The 18,303-nt window shown below is 37.3% G+C and overlaps 1 protein-coding gene and 1 long non-coding RNA gene across 22 annotated transcripts in view; one reads left to right on the top strand and one right to left on the bottom strand.

The window, feature by feature from the left end:
- The window catches only part of DLG2 (discs large MAGUK scaffold protein 2), a 2,210,459-nt gene that overhangs the window by 2,005,301 nt on the left and 186,855 nt on the right, over window positions 1-18,303 (top strand). For all 21 annotated transcript variants that reach the window (XM_032167965.2, XM_032167963.2, XM_032167975.2 and 18 more), the window contains one exon: window positions 6,957-7,071. In XM_032167965.2, the coding sequence (XP_032023856.1) occupies window positions 6,957-7,071 (115 nt within the window). The remainder of the gene's footprint in view (window positions 1-6,956; window positions 7,072-18,303) is intronic.
- Window positions 92-2,622, bottom strand: LOC131380686 (uncharacterized). The gene is made up of 3 exons (XR_009208779.1): window positions 2,382-2,622; window positions 1,841-1,925; window positions 92-234 (listed from the first exon to the last, which is right to left on the bottom strand). It is a non-coding gene; the product is annotated as an uncharacterized LOC131380686 (long non-coding RNA).

The following is an 18,303-nucleotide window of genomic DNA, read 5'->3' as shown; positions in this document are numbered from 1 at the left end:
ACCCTAGCCGTATTGGAAGTTGTCGTAAAGCACAAATTTCCTTTATTATAAGACACCAAGAGCTTCTAGTTCAGATGTGTCTATTTAAAGCATCGCGTGTGTACAGCAGGTGGTCTCTTCAAACTAATTATCCTGTAGTGTGGAAATGGATAACTCAGCAGGAAAGTAGTCTCTGTTGCTTGGATGTGCAGAGTCCTGTTTACAGCCCAGTGATCTTACCAGTTGTTGTTAAAGCTGCACACGTTTATAATGAACAAATAGAAAGAGGGTGCCACTGTCACCATTAGTACCACTAAGAACTGCATATGTCTTTGTCCTTACAGGAGTCACCAAAGTAATAACAGCAACACCTATCTTATATTTTCAGAACACTTCAGTCAAATCTCATTTTGAGTCTCACAACCACTTTATGATATGAACCTCAGAATTTGTAGATGAACAAACTGAGGTTCAGTAACTTCCCAAGGCCCCGTTAGTAATAAATGACAAGATTAAGACTAAAAGCTGGCCTTCTAACATAGAGTTTCTTTTTTTTTTTTTTTAATTTTACTCCCAGTACCTTTTTTTTAAATTATTATACTTTAAGTTTTAGGGTACATGTGCATAATGTGCAGGTTTCTTACATATGTATACATATGCCATATTGGTGTGCTGCACCCATTAACTCGTCATTTAACATTAAGTATATCTCCTAATGCTATCCCTCCCCACTCCCCTCACCCCACAACAGGCCCCAATGTGTGATGTTCCCCTTCTTGTGTCCATGTGTTCTCATTGTTCAATTCCCACCTATAAGTGAGAACATGCGGTGTTTGGTTTTTTGTCCTTGCGATAGTTTGCTGAGAATGATGGTTTCCAGCTTCATCCATGTCCCTACGAAGGACATGAACTCATCATTTTTTATTATTCACAATAGCAAAGACTTGGAACCAACCCAAATGTCCAACAATGATAGGCTGCTTTAAGAAAATGTGGCACATATACACCATGGAATACTATGCAGCCATAACGCAGAGTTTCTAACCCTGTTCCCTCCGTTCATGGCTTCCTCTTGTCTGGCAATCCTGAGACCGCTGGATGAGGTCGTAACTGGTCGGGTGGCATGCTGCCCACCATCTCACTTGGGAAAGGGGGAGGGCAGGCCATGGCCTCATGCTATTGCCTAACCCACTGAGTGTATTGTTTTCTTATCTCAGAACCAAAATAAGCCACCTGAGTCTTGAAGACATGAGCAGCTGGGCAGTTTTAATCAATGCAGATTAATCCTACTGCATTAAACAATGCCAGCCTTCTTACAGGAGGCAATGCCTCCTTTTCTGTGTGAATGGTAGATTTGCATTCTGAGTCACCTTACTCACCCTTAACAAATTGCAAACAAGTGTATGGCAGAGCCCCCCTCACTGTGTAGTTTGTGGTGTTCACACCTATGACCTTGCTCCATCCAAGTGTCCATCAGTAGCTCAAGGCCTTGAGACAATACTAATGAATGAAGTCACTGATATTCCTGAAAACAGCAGCAGCTTTGGAATTGGACATTATTCTCCTGGACTCCAAGTCACTATGAACTTCTGAGAGTACCCTGAGTGGTTGCCTAGCAGATGAGAAGTTCCACCTGATGGCAGGTGTCCCAAAGTATGGCCATCTGTGGCTCATTCCTATTTGACCTGGTGAAGACATCAATTCATAACAGGTAGAGGGAGGCTGTAACAGGGGGCTGTAGGAGCAGACACAGGTTTCCATTTTACTCAGTACAGAAAGGGGTTGCAATTTTCACAAGTGTTGAACAAGGATAGGTGATGGATTACACACAGAAGTAATAGAAAGAATTGACAGTCATTACCAAGCACCAATCTTTTAGATCCATCAGCTCTCTCATAATCTTCTCAACAGATCTTGAGGTAGGTCCAATTCTTATTCCTATTTTACTTGAGAAAATTAAGCACAGAAAGGTTAATAACTTCCACAGTAATGTGTAGCTATTTAGTGGCACAACCAGGATTTTGACTCCATCTACATAACCCAAATCTTGTACACTTTCTACTATTATCGTCCATCTTGTTCAAGTGAAAACAAATGCCAGAACCTCAAATTAAATGCACCTAGTCAGGAACAACTGGCTTTACATACTCAAAAATGTGGAGGAAAAAATGGGTTATCATACATAGAGGTGGGGAAAGAACTAGCTGGAGGTAATGTTTCATGAAGCTCCTCTAACGTGTTTGCTTAGCTTAGGAGTTGGGTTTCAGTGGTTTGCTTCTTGTTACAGAAGAAAATCCCCAAAAAACATAAAATAACTTGTAATTTAAAAAGCATTTACCAGACACCTATTTCATGCAAAGCAGGACAGAAGAAAGTACTGCAATTTTAATATTGTTCTATACCTCGGCATGATCATGCTTAATTTTCCTCTCAGTGTCCTATTCTGGAAGCAAATTCTTTCAGGTTCTGACTTGTTCAAAACTATGAAAGTCCTGTCTATACAGAAGGTAGAATGATAGACCCTGAGGTTTGGGAATAGAGATGAGTGAGGCATCCCAAGTCTCCAAGTAGCTTACAGTTTGATAGAGGGAAGACCAGCATGCACCTGAGTAACGCAATAGATGAAGGGAAGAAGAGCAAGATGTCAAGAGGGGAAGGATGGAGAATTGAGGAGGCCTTACATTCTCAACAAGCCATACATTCTAAACAATTGTGGTGTTATAACTGATGTCATGATGTCATGGAAACAAAATGGCTTCACGGCGATCCAGGGTTGAATCCTAGCTCCATGTCCAAGGAGCCCTGTTACCTAGTAGCTCTATGACTTTCGTGAAGTTAGTTAACTTCTCTGAACCTCTGTTTCCTCATCTGTAAAATAATATATGTACCTCAGAACTTTCTTAGGAAAAATAATCTATTTTTTTAAGTATGTAGTACAGATCCTAGCTCATTGCAGGTGCTCAGTAAACATGAATTCCACATTGGATGATATAAAGTTTGAAGCATTTGAAAATTTCATTCAAATGTTCTCCTGAGGCTTGGAATCAAGACAATGTTATGAATTTGACTGAAAAATGTTCCAAAGGGACAGGCATAGATATGAGTAAAACATTCGAGGAAGAGAGAATTAATATTTAATGGATATGGTAGTGTTAGGTTTTTCTGTTTTAACTTGTTGAGAAATACAATTTCAGTACTTCTATAAAACATAAAGACTTACATTTCACAATTTGTGTAGCAGGTTTCCTATTTACTTCTAGAGCATTTCTAACTATAAACTTGTTTATCTCCAAGAAGTTGGAGACAGAGCTTTGCCACCACAGACACACCATTTATATTTATAAACCCAGATCTTACTAGTTTTACTGTGTGAAATTTCTTGTGTTTATGTTTAGTTTTCAAAGAAAAGTAGCAAAGAGACAGATAAGCACCTCTGACACAGGATTTACATTAAGATGACTGTCAAAGTAGGAAAGATGAAAACAGGAAAGATTCCAATTAAGGCAAATGCAGTATAAATCATTCATATTGGGGACTTTTAACACCGTAGAATGTCATGCAGTCAAAACATTTCGAAAGCATGGCAGAAAACATTTTGGGTATCTAATAAGCCATACTGTAAGGCAAATATAATTTATTATTAAGGCAAGTATCCTATTGTGTTATAAAAAATGTGGCAGCTACAAGAGCGTAACAAAGTGTTGATTGTATATAGATGAAATGTCAGAATTGTTTCCAATGTACGACATGATTTTGATGGAGAGATCCTAGAGAACAATAAAAATAGCAGAAGAATTTGGAAGTGGTACTGATTTGACAGAAATAAAGCCTTGGAATTAGAATATTTAGTTTTGAAAAAAGTAGTACTAGGGGAGATGCATGTTCATCTTTCTTATTGCAAAGACATAAAAATGAAAATGGACAATTTCAGTACCTGGAGCCATTTTATAACTGAATTCATCTAGGTATTCTACTCCCTCATTTATTTTTTATTCACTCAAAAGTTTATTGAGCATCTCAGACACTATGTTAGGAAAAGGAAGTTCCAAGAAGAATGAAAAATATTTCCTGCCCTCAGAGGGCTCAGTCTAATGGAAGATGAACAACTGTACAAATAACCGCAAGTTGGTGTGATGCATACAATGAAGTGGCAAAGTGATTAAATGAGGGTTGGAACTTGCACAGAGTTAGATGTTTAAGAAGGGGCAGCTGGAAGGTGGGATCTCCTGCTTTTATCATGGGTAGTAAAGTCATCAAAGGTATAAAGGAGAGTGTCCCATCTCTCTAGATGGGAGATTTAGTGGTACTCAGAGGTGACATGTAGTATTTATCAAGTGGCAATGTAAAGCATGGATCAGAAAAAATTAAGAGTTCTTGATCTGTGTTCCAGACAAGGCCATTTTCTTCTCTGGGAAATGCTATTAGAGGCTGTATGATTTTTGTGCAAAGGTTTGACCAGTAGTTCCACTTCTGGTGTTCTACTAACCTGCTGTCAACATGCACACATACACCAAGATCCCTGTTTATGATAGCAAAAAGCTGGACAAACCTGAATATCTAATGATAAGGGAGTTGTTCAATACAGTCTAAACTATGGAATAGAGTATTAAGAGTGTTAAGAAAAATGATATTTATGTATTTGGTAGAAGGCAGGAAAATATCCAAATTACACTATTAAAAACGGGGAAAAAGTCTTAATACAATAAATAGCTATGGTCTTGTTTGCATGGGTATGTGTGTATGTACACACACAGCTATCCACAAACACAGACATATATATCCAGCACACAACCATACATGTACCACTAGGGTAAGCTGTAGGGAAAGAGAGCAGTGAGAGAGAAGGTAAGGGAAGGCAGAAGAGACGAGAGCCTCTCAATTTTTATCCTGTGTTTTTCTATATATTTCAAAATTTTCAACATCCATAGACTTCATTTTGTAATTTAAAAAAGAAATGAGATAATGCCCATGAAGCATTGAGCATATTGTCTGCCATGTGGCCAGCAATAAATGTTAATTGACTCTTCCAAGGTGGCAAGAAAATACGACTTGCTCAAAATGATTTAAATCTGCATACAGTATCATATCTTTATTTTTTTAATTTTAAATAAAGACAGAGTCTCTCTTTGTCACCCAAGCTGGAGTGCCGTGGTGAGATCATAAGTCACTGAAATCCTGGGCTCAAGTGATTCTCCTGCCTCAATCTCCCAAATAGCTGGGACTATATGTGTGTGTCACCACGCCTGGCCTGCATACAGTATCATATTGATGTTTATAAATAATTGTTTTATCTCGCTATAAAATGAAATACATTTTCCTAAATTATAATCAATAGATCTTTACCTTAAATATGTTGTTAAATATGTGTTCTGCTTATTTAATCATTTAGGACTTAATTATTCAAAGCTAAGCATGAGCAGGAAGCCTTCCAAATCTGGATAATACCGGACTTTGCTTATGCACCAGAAATTTCCAGCCAACTATTATGGCTTTATCTGTTGTGTACTAAACTTGAGAAATATTTAAGATTCAGTTTATTTTCCTGTTATCTATTTATTTCTGAAAACTAAGGTCAAATCTTTTAGAGAAGCTATCCCTACATTAATCAATACATATCCAGTAAGTTGAAATGAAATTACATTTTATAGAACTTTTTCTTATAAAGAATTTGAAACACTCTGTAAGTAGATCATCTTTTATTATATTCATTCATCCTTGTTTTATTAAAGTTGTGAATAAATTGAATTGAAAATTAAATTGTTTTCTGAAATGTACTGATTTACTCTATTAAAATTCTTCATGGTGAGTTTCTTTGTAATTAAAAGAACCATTTATAATTTCAATTAACATTTTTAAGTTTATTTGTGGGTAAGTTAAGCCTGCTGAATTTTCTAAAGCAAGACATTGTTTTGCCAAGGAAATGATAGAAGTTTCTAGGTTATGATAAAATATATTGAAACATTAAAAGCCGTTTCTTTTTACATGTTCATTGTGTTAATAAGTACCTTAGAACCTATTCTTTCTGTATTTTTATTGGGTTGACATGCCAAAAATATTTTTTTTCTGTGAAACAATAGCAATGGTATAATATATAGATGTCTTTGATTTTTTTATACCCGTAATTTTTAATGTTTGAAAATTTCTAAAATTTGGCATGTGAGCAAAGCTATAGGACAAAATTGAGGTATGATCCCAAGTGGTCAAATTCTAGCAGACCCCCACCCCCTAACAAAACCGTTAAATTAAATGACATTTCTTACACAATTCATCACCAAACTCTTGATTGTCAGTTCTGTCAGGCTGAGAGTAACTAGAGTCTTTCCTCAATACCCCATTGAGTTGGGATTCCCATGGAGTTTTTGTTTCTTTGCTTTTTGTTTTTGAGGTAACTATAGATTCACATGCAGCTGTAAGAAATAACTACTTTACTCAGTTTCTCCCAATAGTAACATTTTGCAAAACTATTGCATATTATCATAACTAGGACATTCACACTGACACAATTCATCGATATTATTCAGATTTTCCCCAGTTGTGTGTGTGTGTGTGTGTGTGTGTTTTGTTCTGTGTAATTTTATCACACGTGCGGTTACCAATATCCACCACTACAGGCAAGATAGAGAACATTTCCATCACCACAAGGATACTTTACGTTGCCTGTTTATAACCACATCTACCTCCCTCCCTTCCTATGATCCCCCATCCTCCCTCTCCCAGCCCCCATGGACTTATTACAAGTTGGGAATTTGATGGTGGTGTGTTTTCTAGGTACCTTTTGGGAAATAACTGATTTATCATTTTCCTCTTATAAATGTCTGTGAATAAATAATAGTAAACAGGCATACCCTTGAGTTGTGCATCTCCCCATTGTTTGGCAAAGGAACCAACAACGTGGGTGAGGGGCTGCCTGGGCTGTGCAGCATTTCTAACTCTTGAAGGCATAGAGCCAAATTTGCTACCTTTGTTTTCATTCCCAGATTACGCTCGATTTGAGGCCAAAATCCATGACCTACGAGAGCAGATGATGAACCACAGCATGAGCTCCGGGTCCGGATCCCTGCGAACCAATCAGAAACGCTCCCTCTACGTCAGGTAGGCAATGGAGTATTTCTCTATCTGCACTTTGTGAGCAATTCAACTTGAGAAAACAAAGGCAACACCATGTAGCAACAGAACATGTGTCCTACTTAACCCATGTTCATCAGTACACTACTGAAAGACCTTATGTTTAAGCATTTGGAATAAATGTTTGAAATGTTATTAGATGAAATTAGTTAAAGGTGCCTGCTTTTATCAAGTTATTCTTAGGCAATGTTATGATCCAGGATAAAGTGCTCAGCATAGGTTGCAATAAAAATAATGAGAAGAAACACTTTCATTTCTAATAAATCTTAAATGGCATATGTGGACCAAACCCTTGGACATTTGCTTACCATCAGTGTGAAAAGAAAATATTCCTGTATTATCTCCTCACCTGCCTGATATTGCTTGCATTAACTTTATTTAGTGCATCAATTTAAAATCCACAGCATTCTTCTAAAGAGTTATGTGCTTTTCTCTAACAAGTTTTGGCAGAAAGACTTCCTTCTGTGTCATCTTGCTACCAATTTTTTTCTCAGACCATAAAATTACTTGTTCCTTGTCTGACAAAACTCATTAATTTACCAGAAAAAGATAAATGATTGATTGAATGTGAAATGCTTTCCAGTCTTTCATCCTAGTAGCTACCTCTTGAGTAAGATCCATCAACACTCAACTATAACATGCTCCTCTTCCAAGACAAGCTTCCTGTATTACTTCCAAACTTAATCAGTGATGACTGTACTTTTAAAAATATATAAGTACTAACAGGCAAAAGGAAGAAAGCGATGCCTAATTAACGGGCAACATGAGTCTATGTACCATATGGAAGAACCATGCCCATTCTTATTGTATTCTCTACTCCCCACTCTGGCCTGAATTCAATCTGACTCCAACTTGAGGTCATATCCTTCTTACCTGAAATTTTAGGCATGAAGTATATGTTATAGATACTAATTTACATACTTGAGTTGAACTTTTATTGTTGGTTCCACTTTGGCTCTAAAGTTTTGTGTGTATTTGGTATTCACAGCAGGGCTAAGAAGGGAGTGGGATTCTAGGAGGCACAGGTTCTCTCTCATAGGGCTTAATTTCCCGACTGAACTGATAAGCCTAGGGTCCCTTTTTATTCCAGGGAAGCCCTGAGATTAAGATAAACAAGTTATTAACCCTTCGAATTTGGCCAACTCCATTTCAAAAGATTATTTTGATACCCTTAATTGTAATCTGTGACTGTTCAGAAACACCCTAGAACATGTCTTTTAGTGACATTACAAATACGATGGAAAGTTAACAAGCTCCATTTGTGGTTCTTCTTCTCTCTTATGTTGTATTGCTGGTCTACATGCTACAAAATATTTTTAAATTTTGAAATGTTTTAGTCCCTGGTAGCAAATTGGAAGAAGTCAGCTGGGTTAATAGGATAGAACTAAATCAGTTAGTGTAACTGAAATGGTTATATAAAATAAAGCTCAGAGGGAAAATTACCAAGTATCTTATTAAGAGGTACAATGCATAAATTGTTCAGATACTAGAAGAAATTTGCTGAAATATATTGCTAATAGCTATTAAGTTGTGGAAGATTAAGAAAATTAAATGAAGTGATATGATATTATATAAAACTAATACACTTATTTGAAATAGTAGTAGATTCAAATCTTTATTCTCTAAAATCATAAATAAAAGTATAACATACAGAAGAGACAAAGACTTAGAGTAACAAAGTAATGGTTGGAGATTGTATTGAAAGGAGGAACCTCTTTTTAATGAGACTCAAAAATACTTGACACTTCATAAGAAAGTCCCCAAATGCATCAGAGAAATGCAAATCAAAACCACAGTGAGATACCATCTCACACCAGTTAGAATGGCCATCATTAAAAAATCAGGAAACAACAGGTGCTGGAGAGGATGTGGAGAAATAGGAACACTTTTACACTGTTGGTGGAACTGTAAACTAGTTCAACCATTGTGGAAGTCAGTGTGGCGATTCCTCAGGGATCTCGAACTAGAAATACCATTTGACCCAGCCATCCCATTACTGGGTATATACCCAAAGGACTATAAATCATGCTGCTATAAAGACACATGCACACGTATGTTTATTGCGGCACTATTCACAATAGCAAAGACTTGGAACCAACCCAAATGTCCAACAACAATAGACTGGATTAAGAAAATGTGGCACATATACACCATGGAATACTATGCAGCCATAAAAAATGATGAGTTCGTGTCCTTTGTAGGGACATGGATGAAACTGGAAAACATCATTCTCAGTAAACTATCGCAAGGACAAAAAACCAAACACCGCATGTTCTCACTCATAGGTGGGAATTGAACAATGAGAACTCATGGACACAGGAAGGGGAACATCACATTCCGGGGACTGTTGTGGGGTGGGGGGTGGGGGGGCGGGGACAGCATTAGGAGATATACCTAATGCTAAATGACGAGTTAATGGGTGCAGGAAATCAACATGGCACATGGATACATATGTAACAAACCTGCACATTGTGCACATGTACCCTAAAACCTAAAGTATAATAAAAAAAAAAAAAGAAAGTCCCCAAATGAAATCTCTGTAATATAAAAATATGATATTTAGTTTCCAAATGTTCAATTATTGCTACTTATTTTTTACCTAGAAGGCTGACTTTAACATCTAAATGACTCTAAGAGACACAGAATTAGAAGAAATATGGGCCATGCATATAGTCATATCAGCGAATCAGAAAGAAAGAACTTACAAGAGCCCCCTGGCCTTAATCTCATGAAAAGTGATAAAACAAACCAAAAAAAAAAAAAAAAAAGCAAGAAGCAAGGCCTAAGTGAAATTCTTACCAAAAAGGATTCAACAAGTTTGTACTTTGTACTTTTTTTAATACTAATTTTGGCTACAGGATCTTCATACAGATGCTTGCTTTGTCTAGAGTGCTGGTATAGGACCATGGTCAGTTGTGCTTATTTTAGAAAGTCAACTGCTTGCTCTCTCAGAATAAATTACTAGCAGGGTTTCTCTGATTATATAAATATAAGAGGATGTCTCAAATCTGAGAATAACATCCTGAAAATGGTGTTATTCTCCTCACTTTGCTTAGCTTTATGTAATTCTAGGGCTAGAAGGAACCTTAGCTATCATTGGGCCCTCTGCTTAATTTACAGAAGAGGAAACTGAGGCCCGAGGAGAACAGAGACAGAGACTTGCTTGGGATCCCACAGCTATTTGTGGCAGAATCAGCTCTCCTACCCCTAGTCCCATACTTCTTCCCACATCACTCTGCCTCCCTAAGGGCTTAGTTTATGTGGTGTCAGCTGTTGAATACACTTTAGCTGTGATTCCCAATCTGCTTCTGTCAGCACAGTGCTGGACTCTTTGATTAAGGAATAAGGAGAGGAGAAATTCTAACACAAATGTCTTTGGGGTTTTTGAACAGGATAAACTGTGCTGTAGGATTGTGGGATTTCTTTGGTATTATTTATAGTTTTCTATGAAGCCAAAACCTAAATCAGAAAGCAAGCACCTTCTTTGTTCTGTGAGAAACAATTTAGCTGACTTAGTAAAATATTTGCTTGCACCGAAAAACCATTCTTCCCCTTGGATTTACCTCCCATACCCTACACACACACACACACACACACACGCATGTTCACACGCATGCTCCCAACTCTAGCCCTGGTCCTGGTGGTGTCAGAGGGAATGTACCTTCCTGGGGTCTTGCAGAAGCTGCCTTTATTTCCCCACTAGCAATGATCTTCCCAGGTGGTAGCAATTTGTTTACCTGAAATTTTGAAGGGAGTGGTAAACAGCACTCTCTGAGCCAGGCAGTATTTTAAACATGAGCCAACCCTCTCTATTTTCTAATCTAGTTATAATTTTTTTCCTTTAATCTTTTGTGTGAAGTGCTTGAAGTACTTTAGTGGTGCTGTGCAAGTGGAATTGATTATTGCTAATGTTAACTGTTCATGTTCTATGGGAAAGATTTGCGTATGTTTGATTTAATATGCTACTTGTATATTTCCTGCATTGTGAAACACATAGCAGTAAGATATTGTGAAACATGTAGTTCATTTAAAAGTAAATAAAGTTACAAATATGAATAAAATGTTTTTCAAAATGCTGCCCAATTCTTCAAACATAGATGCATTTAGGCTCCTGAGCTACTGGAATATGAATTTTATTGCATGTATTTTGAGTCTCTCGTTCACTGCCTTGGAGGAGTGAGTTTATGAGCTCATGAAGATCTCCCTACCTCTAAAATATCCTTTTCTCTTCTTATCTATTAGCTGATAAAAACTGGTATGATAAAGAAAGAACAAGCTTTTTCCTGCTACTAACAGGGATGTACCTTTTGTATAAATGCTACTAGGAGAAGCCAAAGATATAGGGGATTAAATTTATACAAAAGTGCAAATTTCTAAAGAACAATCCTTTGTTTTGATAAAAGGAAAGTTAGAGTACCCAGGATGCTGGGAGAATGGGGAGGGCAAGGAAAAAAAGCAAATCATTCCACCAAGGGGAAGGAGAAAAAGGTCACAGAAAGAACGTAAAAGAAAAACTCAGCCCTGTTCACTTGTTAATAAAAGATATCGATTTTGAGAGTTCAAGCAAATAACCTCTGAGTTTTGAATGTGGACTTAAGAAACAGTTGCTGTGATTTATTCAGACCGTCGTCAAACATTTTTTGAGTGTATATTATGTGCCAGGACCTATAATGGACACTGAGGACGCAGCAGTAACCGTCATGTTTCCTGTCTGCAAAACACTTATGTCTGCTGGGGAAGACAGACGAAGGGAAGATAATTAAATGCAATGTTATATGAAAAGATCTGTTAGCTATAGAAAGGCCTGGAATGTTGATTGCTTCCATGGAAGGATATCTAAATAATTCCTGAAGCTCTTATATGAGGTAACCAAGAGCCTTTCAAATATTTAGAAGCAAAGTAAGAAGTACATTATTTATCCTGACCCAGTAAATACATACACACATAAAACAGAAAGAACATTTTTGTTAAATAGTAGTAACACTTTTTGTATACACTGTACTTTGTTATTTTCCATTCTGTTTCTGTCCTTTTTAAAAAATGGACATCATAGCTCATTAACTTGATTTAATAACTCACTAATGGTCATGATTTATGGCTTACAGATGGAGTAGACAAGAGGGAACATTCCAGGCAGATAACATGGTACACAGACAAACAAAAGAGAGTGTCTTTACTACCTTATATTAAACATATTGGGGATCCTTAGACACTTGGTGTTGTAGCCAACTTGGAAGGCAGTTATCCCTGACACAGATGAGGAAGTAGAAATAGAGGGAAGAATTTGTCAGACATTTTCTATGGATCAACCATTATTCTATTGTTTTACATGTGTTATCCCATAGAATTCTCCCCAAAACCCTATGATTCAGGGAATATTGCCTCCATTTTATAGATGAAGAAACTGAAACTCGGAGAAGTTAAATGATTCCCCCAAGATCACATAGCTAGACAACATGAGCATGGACATTCAGATCCTATTTGTGAGACATTGCAGAGCAGCATTTAAGCACACAGTTGCTAGATTCTGCCAGATAGAAAAACATGTGAATCATGGTTCTGCCACATCCTAGCTCTGTGACCACAGATGAATCAGTCTCTCTGGGCTTACTTTCTTTGTCTGTGAAGATGAGTATAGTAATAGGATACCATAAAGTGGTTGTGAGGATTAAATAAAATAGTGAATTTAGATATCTGGCACATGGGAAGTAGTTGATAAATGTTGGTAATATTCATCATTTATTATGAAGCCACCTTTTCCCTGTCAGACAGAGAGACCACAGAATTGGTTGTGACTCAGACGCTGTTTTCTCAGCAGTGAGATAAGCCTTTCTCATCCCATTGCTTGCCTTCAGCAAAGGAAGAAGGACAGACTTTCTGATGACTTTTAGATTTTTGCTCTTCTGGACCCCATGAAGGCTGAAGGAGATGGCCAGCATTCCATGGCTCCAGAATGCTCAGCTCTGTCAACTCATCAGCATTTCTCATCCAAACAAGGCTCTACCCAGAGGTAGAACCTGAAAAGAATTCAGTAGAAGCCACATGATAGAAAGAATCACTGCATATACAGTAGCCATTCCAAGTCTTCATATATGTTATCAGTCTTCCTAACCACATGATTTCTTCTATTTCCCCTCGGCATTCTTCACCCCTTTCCAGCCCTCTGCTCATAGTTTCGTTCTGAATTTCAAAGTCTTATTTCTTTTACAGTGGTTCTAAGTCTATACGTTACTCAAAGTTGCTATTACCTGAGAAAGTTTTTGCCTCAAAGGCTATGTAATATGACAAACCCACTCAGGTCAGATTCTTGCCCCTCATTTAACCTAAGGCATTCATACATTGATTCCTTCATGCCTTGATTCTTTCATTCAATAAATATGGTGTTTGTACTTACTTGCAGTGTACCAGTCTGTAGTAGATGTTAAGGGCACTGTGATGAATAAGACCACAGAACCCCTTTCCTCAAGTTTCTCACAGTCTAGATCTATAGGCAATCCAAATAGTATGCAGACCATTATGGTAATTCATTTTCTGATACCCCATGTGTTATGTGCCTTGCAATTATTATCCTATTTTGATTTTTACAACATGCCTATTGACTTCCTGAAGTGAAATTTGCCCAGAAGACCACTAATATTAGAAACTCCTGCCTGATTGCCCTGGCCAGAACTTCCAGCACTGTGTTGAGTAGGAGTGGTGAGAGAGGGCATCCCTGTCTTATGCCAGTTTTCAAAGGGAATGCTTCCAGTTTTTGCCCATTCAGTATGATATTGGCTGTGGGTTTGTCATAGATAGCTCTTATTATTTTGAGATACGTCCCATCAATACCTAATTTATTGAGAGTTTTTAGCATGAAGCGTTGTTGAATTTTGTCAAAGGCCTTTTATGCATCTATTGAGATAATCATGTGGTTTTTGTCTTTGGTTCTGTTTATATGCTGGATTACATTTATTGATTTGCGTATGTTGAACCAGCCTTGCATCCCAGGGATGAAGCCCACTTGATCATGGTGTATAAGCTTTTTGATGTGCTGCTGGATTCGGTGTGCCAGTATCCTGTTAAGATAGTGACTACTCTGGTCCTTGTTAAGCATTTATGATAAAGTGTTTTGAAATGAATCAATAGTATTCAATACTGGACCTGCAAATCCCAGTAATGTCTTGATGTTTCATAGCTCTACTGCTTTGTGCCACAGTGCTTGGCACAAAGAATTCTCCTTAGGAAACATTTGTTAAATGAATTAATTCCAAGACTATCTTTCCTATACAAATGTGAGAGAAAATATTAAAATATAAGCCAAGGTATTTGAACAATCCTATGGAAATCCAATACCAGCTGAGCTGACACCAAGTGCATCGAGTCTGGTCGTATCCTCAGGATGCAGGCTTTACCTGCTGCTACTGGGGTTTCCAGAAAATATGTGGCGCTGCAAGGCCTTTCAGGCTGTTTCATTTGTTTGCTAAACTGTGTGACAAACTCTTTAAATTGGGACCTAATTTAATAGTGAATTTAGACAAGTACGCACAGCCCATACCCTCTTAGTGAGAGAACTTGAAGTAAGGGAAGGGCCCAGGGTCAACGTCATTCTCAACACAGTTAGTCTTTCTATTCCTGGGAACTAAGGCTTGAAGTTCTGTCAAGGGCAGTCTCAAGAAAACACATTCCATCCTAGACATTTCGCCTTTGAGCTTTTATTCTGGGGGAAGGGTGTTCCCACCTGATTGATTTTGGTGGGAGGGAAAAGCTACATCATCATGTAGGTAAGACACCGTGGTCATTTATTTTTCTCTATAGTAGCAAACATATCTTTTCACTCTACTTCCTGCCCCATTTAACTGCTGGTTACTATCCTGGGGATGATAAAGAAGAGTGTGGAATGGCAGGATTCTTCACTCCAGTGGTACAAACTGCTTCCAGCTTCACTTAGCAATGGATTTCTTGAAAACATTGAAGGCAAAGCCCTAAAATCTGTGGACCGTGTCATAAGTCACATTTTTGTCTTCTTCCCCTCCAATCTTGGACCCAACATGTTAGCTGTTTCCCAGAGAACATGCCACAGTCAGCTGTGTGCACCCCCCTGCCCAGTACTTGGCACAGGGCTAGCTGACAGTGGTATTTTTATTGCACACATTCATTTCCTCATAATTCTTATTTAGCAACATCATTAGTTATTCACTTAGAAACAGATTGACTATGATATGTTGCAGCAGAATAGGAAATAGAAACTTCTTGAATTCAGAATTACTTTTCCCTCTTAAAATCTTAGTGGGGGCAAAGGTAACTGGAAGGGGAACATAATCAGGTACCTGAAACAGTTTAACAGGATGAAGCAGGAAGTCTGGACAGAGTCTAGACTTGTAAGGACACTGGTTAAATTCATATTGATGATATAAGTTCTGTTTTATACTTTGTACTGATTTCCTCCAAGTAGATCTGGCTTCTCATCCGGAATTCATAACTTATCATTATGGATAATGATAGTTGTGCAGAGCTTATTGTTTGCTAAAACTGGAGTGTCGTATTTATAAAATGGATATAGTACCTAGTTCACAGGCTTGTTGTTAGGATGACGTTAAACTGAATGTATGAAGGAGGCTGCTATATGGGACTTGTTAGGCAAAGGGGAGTTCCTTTTATTGCATCAAATACTTACAGCCTGCCTCCTAAACTGGTGCCTTCTTTAAAGCAGAATAGATTTTGATTCTTCTTTTATATTTTGAGACCCATTAGCATAATGCTTACTCTTTTAGGGATTTGCATTTTTAGTTGTATCCTTAATTGTGGAATAAAAGGCTTTGTCTTTAGGCAGCTAATTTTATGCCAGAAATAGAAAGAAGGAGGAGTTATTGTGGATCTGGGAGTTTCCTCTTTCCCCTGCAATCATAGGCTACCTGATTTTAAAAGGTTTTTAATTTTTATATTTCTGTAGGAAGAGGGACAAAACTATCATGAGTGACTCTTCCATTGACCATCATGTTTTCCTCCATTCTTCTACTTCAAGGTCTAGAATCCAGATCTCATTACTGTTAATGGTTGGCCTGTCATTAATTGATTCATCCAGAAAACCTTTTCTGAGGCACAGACATCTACCTCATACTCTGCTAGACTCTGGAAATAAAAATATTAATAAAACTTCTTTTCTGCCATTAAGGAGACCACGGATCATTCCTACAACCTAGATTCTGCTTACCTCCCCACTAATCCCGTGGTAATCTTATTTCCAGAAATCTCTCATCTCCACAGGAGGTACTTTGCCTCATAACCCAAAATGACTACTTTCTAGAACAAACCTGACAGCTCTAGCTAAAAAGGAGAACAGAACAGTAAAAAGTAAGACACAGAATGCTCACAGGAGGATAGGTGAGAGGGGAGGGCATGAAAAAATTGAGGGAGCTTCCCTCTTCCCCCTGCCCAACTGCCAATCATGTAGGTTAGGTTAGTTTCAAGGGAACAAAGAAATAGACATAAATCACTTGTCCTTAAGTCTTGGTGTTTGAACAGTGTCTGACACTTCTTTAAATTAACTTTCAATACTTGTGGAATGAACTTTTTGATTAGCAGTTAAAGATGATGATTAAATAGAAAACGGTATTAAGAGAGCCACCAATGATCACTGGAGTCAAGCACATGCTCCTCTGTTTTCCTGTGGACTACATAAACAGCTCTCCTCCAGTTTTCACGTGCTCTTTCCTGTCTGTTGACTCATCTGCCCCCTCCATTGGACTGTCAGTATTTCGAAGATGGAGATTTCATCTCCTTAAATTCTGCATCTGGACAGTCTGGCATATAGTAACTGCTGAATCAATTAAAATGAATGGATTACAGATGTCACTAAATTGGAGAGGGTTTAACTGTATTTAACATTTTACCTAATTGTGTCATGGCTTGCAAATGGTTTACTGACTAGGCTTCTTGCCCCTTGTTAATCAAATTAATATGCAACTCTATTTGGTAATCATCTCAGATTAAATTTTCAAAAATTATTTAACCAGAGTCACTATTCTTATATCAAATAAAATAGACTTTAAACCAATAACAGAAAAAAAAAAGATAAAGAAGGATAGTACACAATGATAAAGAGTTCAGTGCAACAAGAAGACTTAACTATCTTAAATATATACACACCCGACATTGGAGCACCCAGACTCATAAAACCTTCTAGACCTATGAAAAGACTTAGTCACGCAATAATAGTTAGTTGGAGACTTCAACACCCCATTGACAGCATTAGATCATAGATGCAGAAAAACTAACAAAGAAATTCTAGACTTAGATTTGACTTAAATTTAATTCTTGACTTCAATGTGACTGAACCAATTGGACAGCTACAGAATACTCCACCCATCAAACACAGGATATACATTCTTCTGATATGCATATGGAACATATTATAAGATTAACCACAAGTTTAGCCATAAAGTGATTCTCAATAAATTCAAAAAAATTGAGATCTTACCAACCATACTTTCAGACCACAGTGGAATAAAAATAGTAATTACTACCAGGAAGATCTTTCAAAACTACACGATTACATGGCAATTAAACAACTTGCTCCTGAATGGCTTTTGGGTAAACAGCAAAATTAATGCAGAAATAAAAAAAATTTTGAAATAAATGAAATCAGAAATACAATATACAAAAATCTCTGGGATGCAACAAAAGCAATGTTAAGAGGAAAGCTTATAGCACTAAATGCCTACATCAAAAATTTAGAAAGATCTCAAATTAAAGATCTAAATATACATCTAGAGGAACTAGAAAACAAGAACAAACCCCAAAGCTAGCAGAAGAAAAAAAATAACTAAAATCGGAGAAAAACTGAACAAAATTGAGACTCCAAAATCCATATAAAGAATCAACAAAACCAAAAGTTGTTTCTTTGAACCAATAAATAAGATCAGTAGACCACTAGCTAGTTAACGAAGAAAAAAAAAAAAGAGAAGATCCAAATAAGCATAATCAGAAACGACATAGGTGACATTACAACTGATCCCACAGAAATACAAAAGATCCTCAGAGACTATTATGAATGCTTCTGTGCATACAAACTAGAAAGTTAGAGGAAATGGATAAAGTCTTCAAAACACACAACCTCTAAGACTGAATCAGAAAAAATTGAAACACTGAACAGAATGATATTGAATTCTTAAATTGAATCAGTAATTAAAAACCTAGCAACCACAAAAAGCCCTGGACCAG

Source organism: Hylobates moloch, unplaced genomic scaffold (genome assembly GCF_009828535.3).
Source record: "Hylobates moloch isolate HMO894 unplaced genomic scaffold, HMol_V3 SCAFFOLD_11, whole genome shotgun sequence".
Taxonomy (NCBI): domain Eukaryota; kingdom Metazoa; phylum Chordata; class Mammalia; order Primates; family Hylobatidae; genus Hylobates; species Hylobates moloch.
Note: the sequence above shows the minus strand (reverse complement) of the source record. Positions and strands in the feature narration are given on the sequence as shown.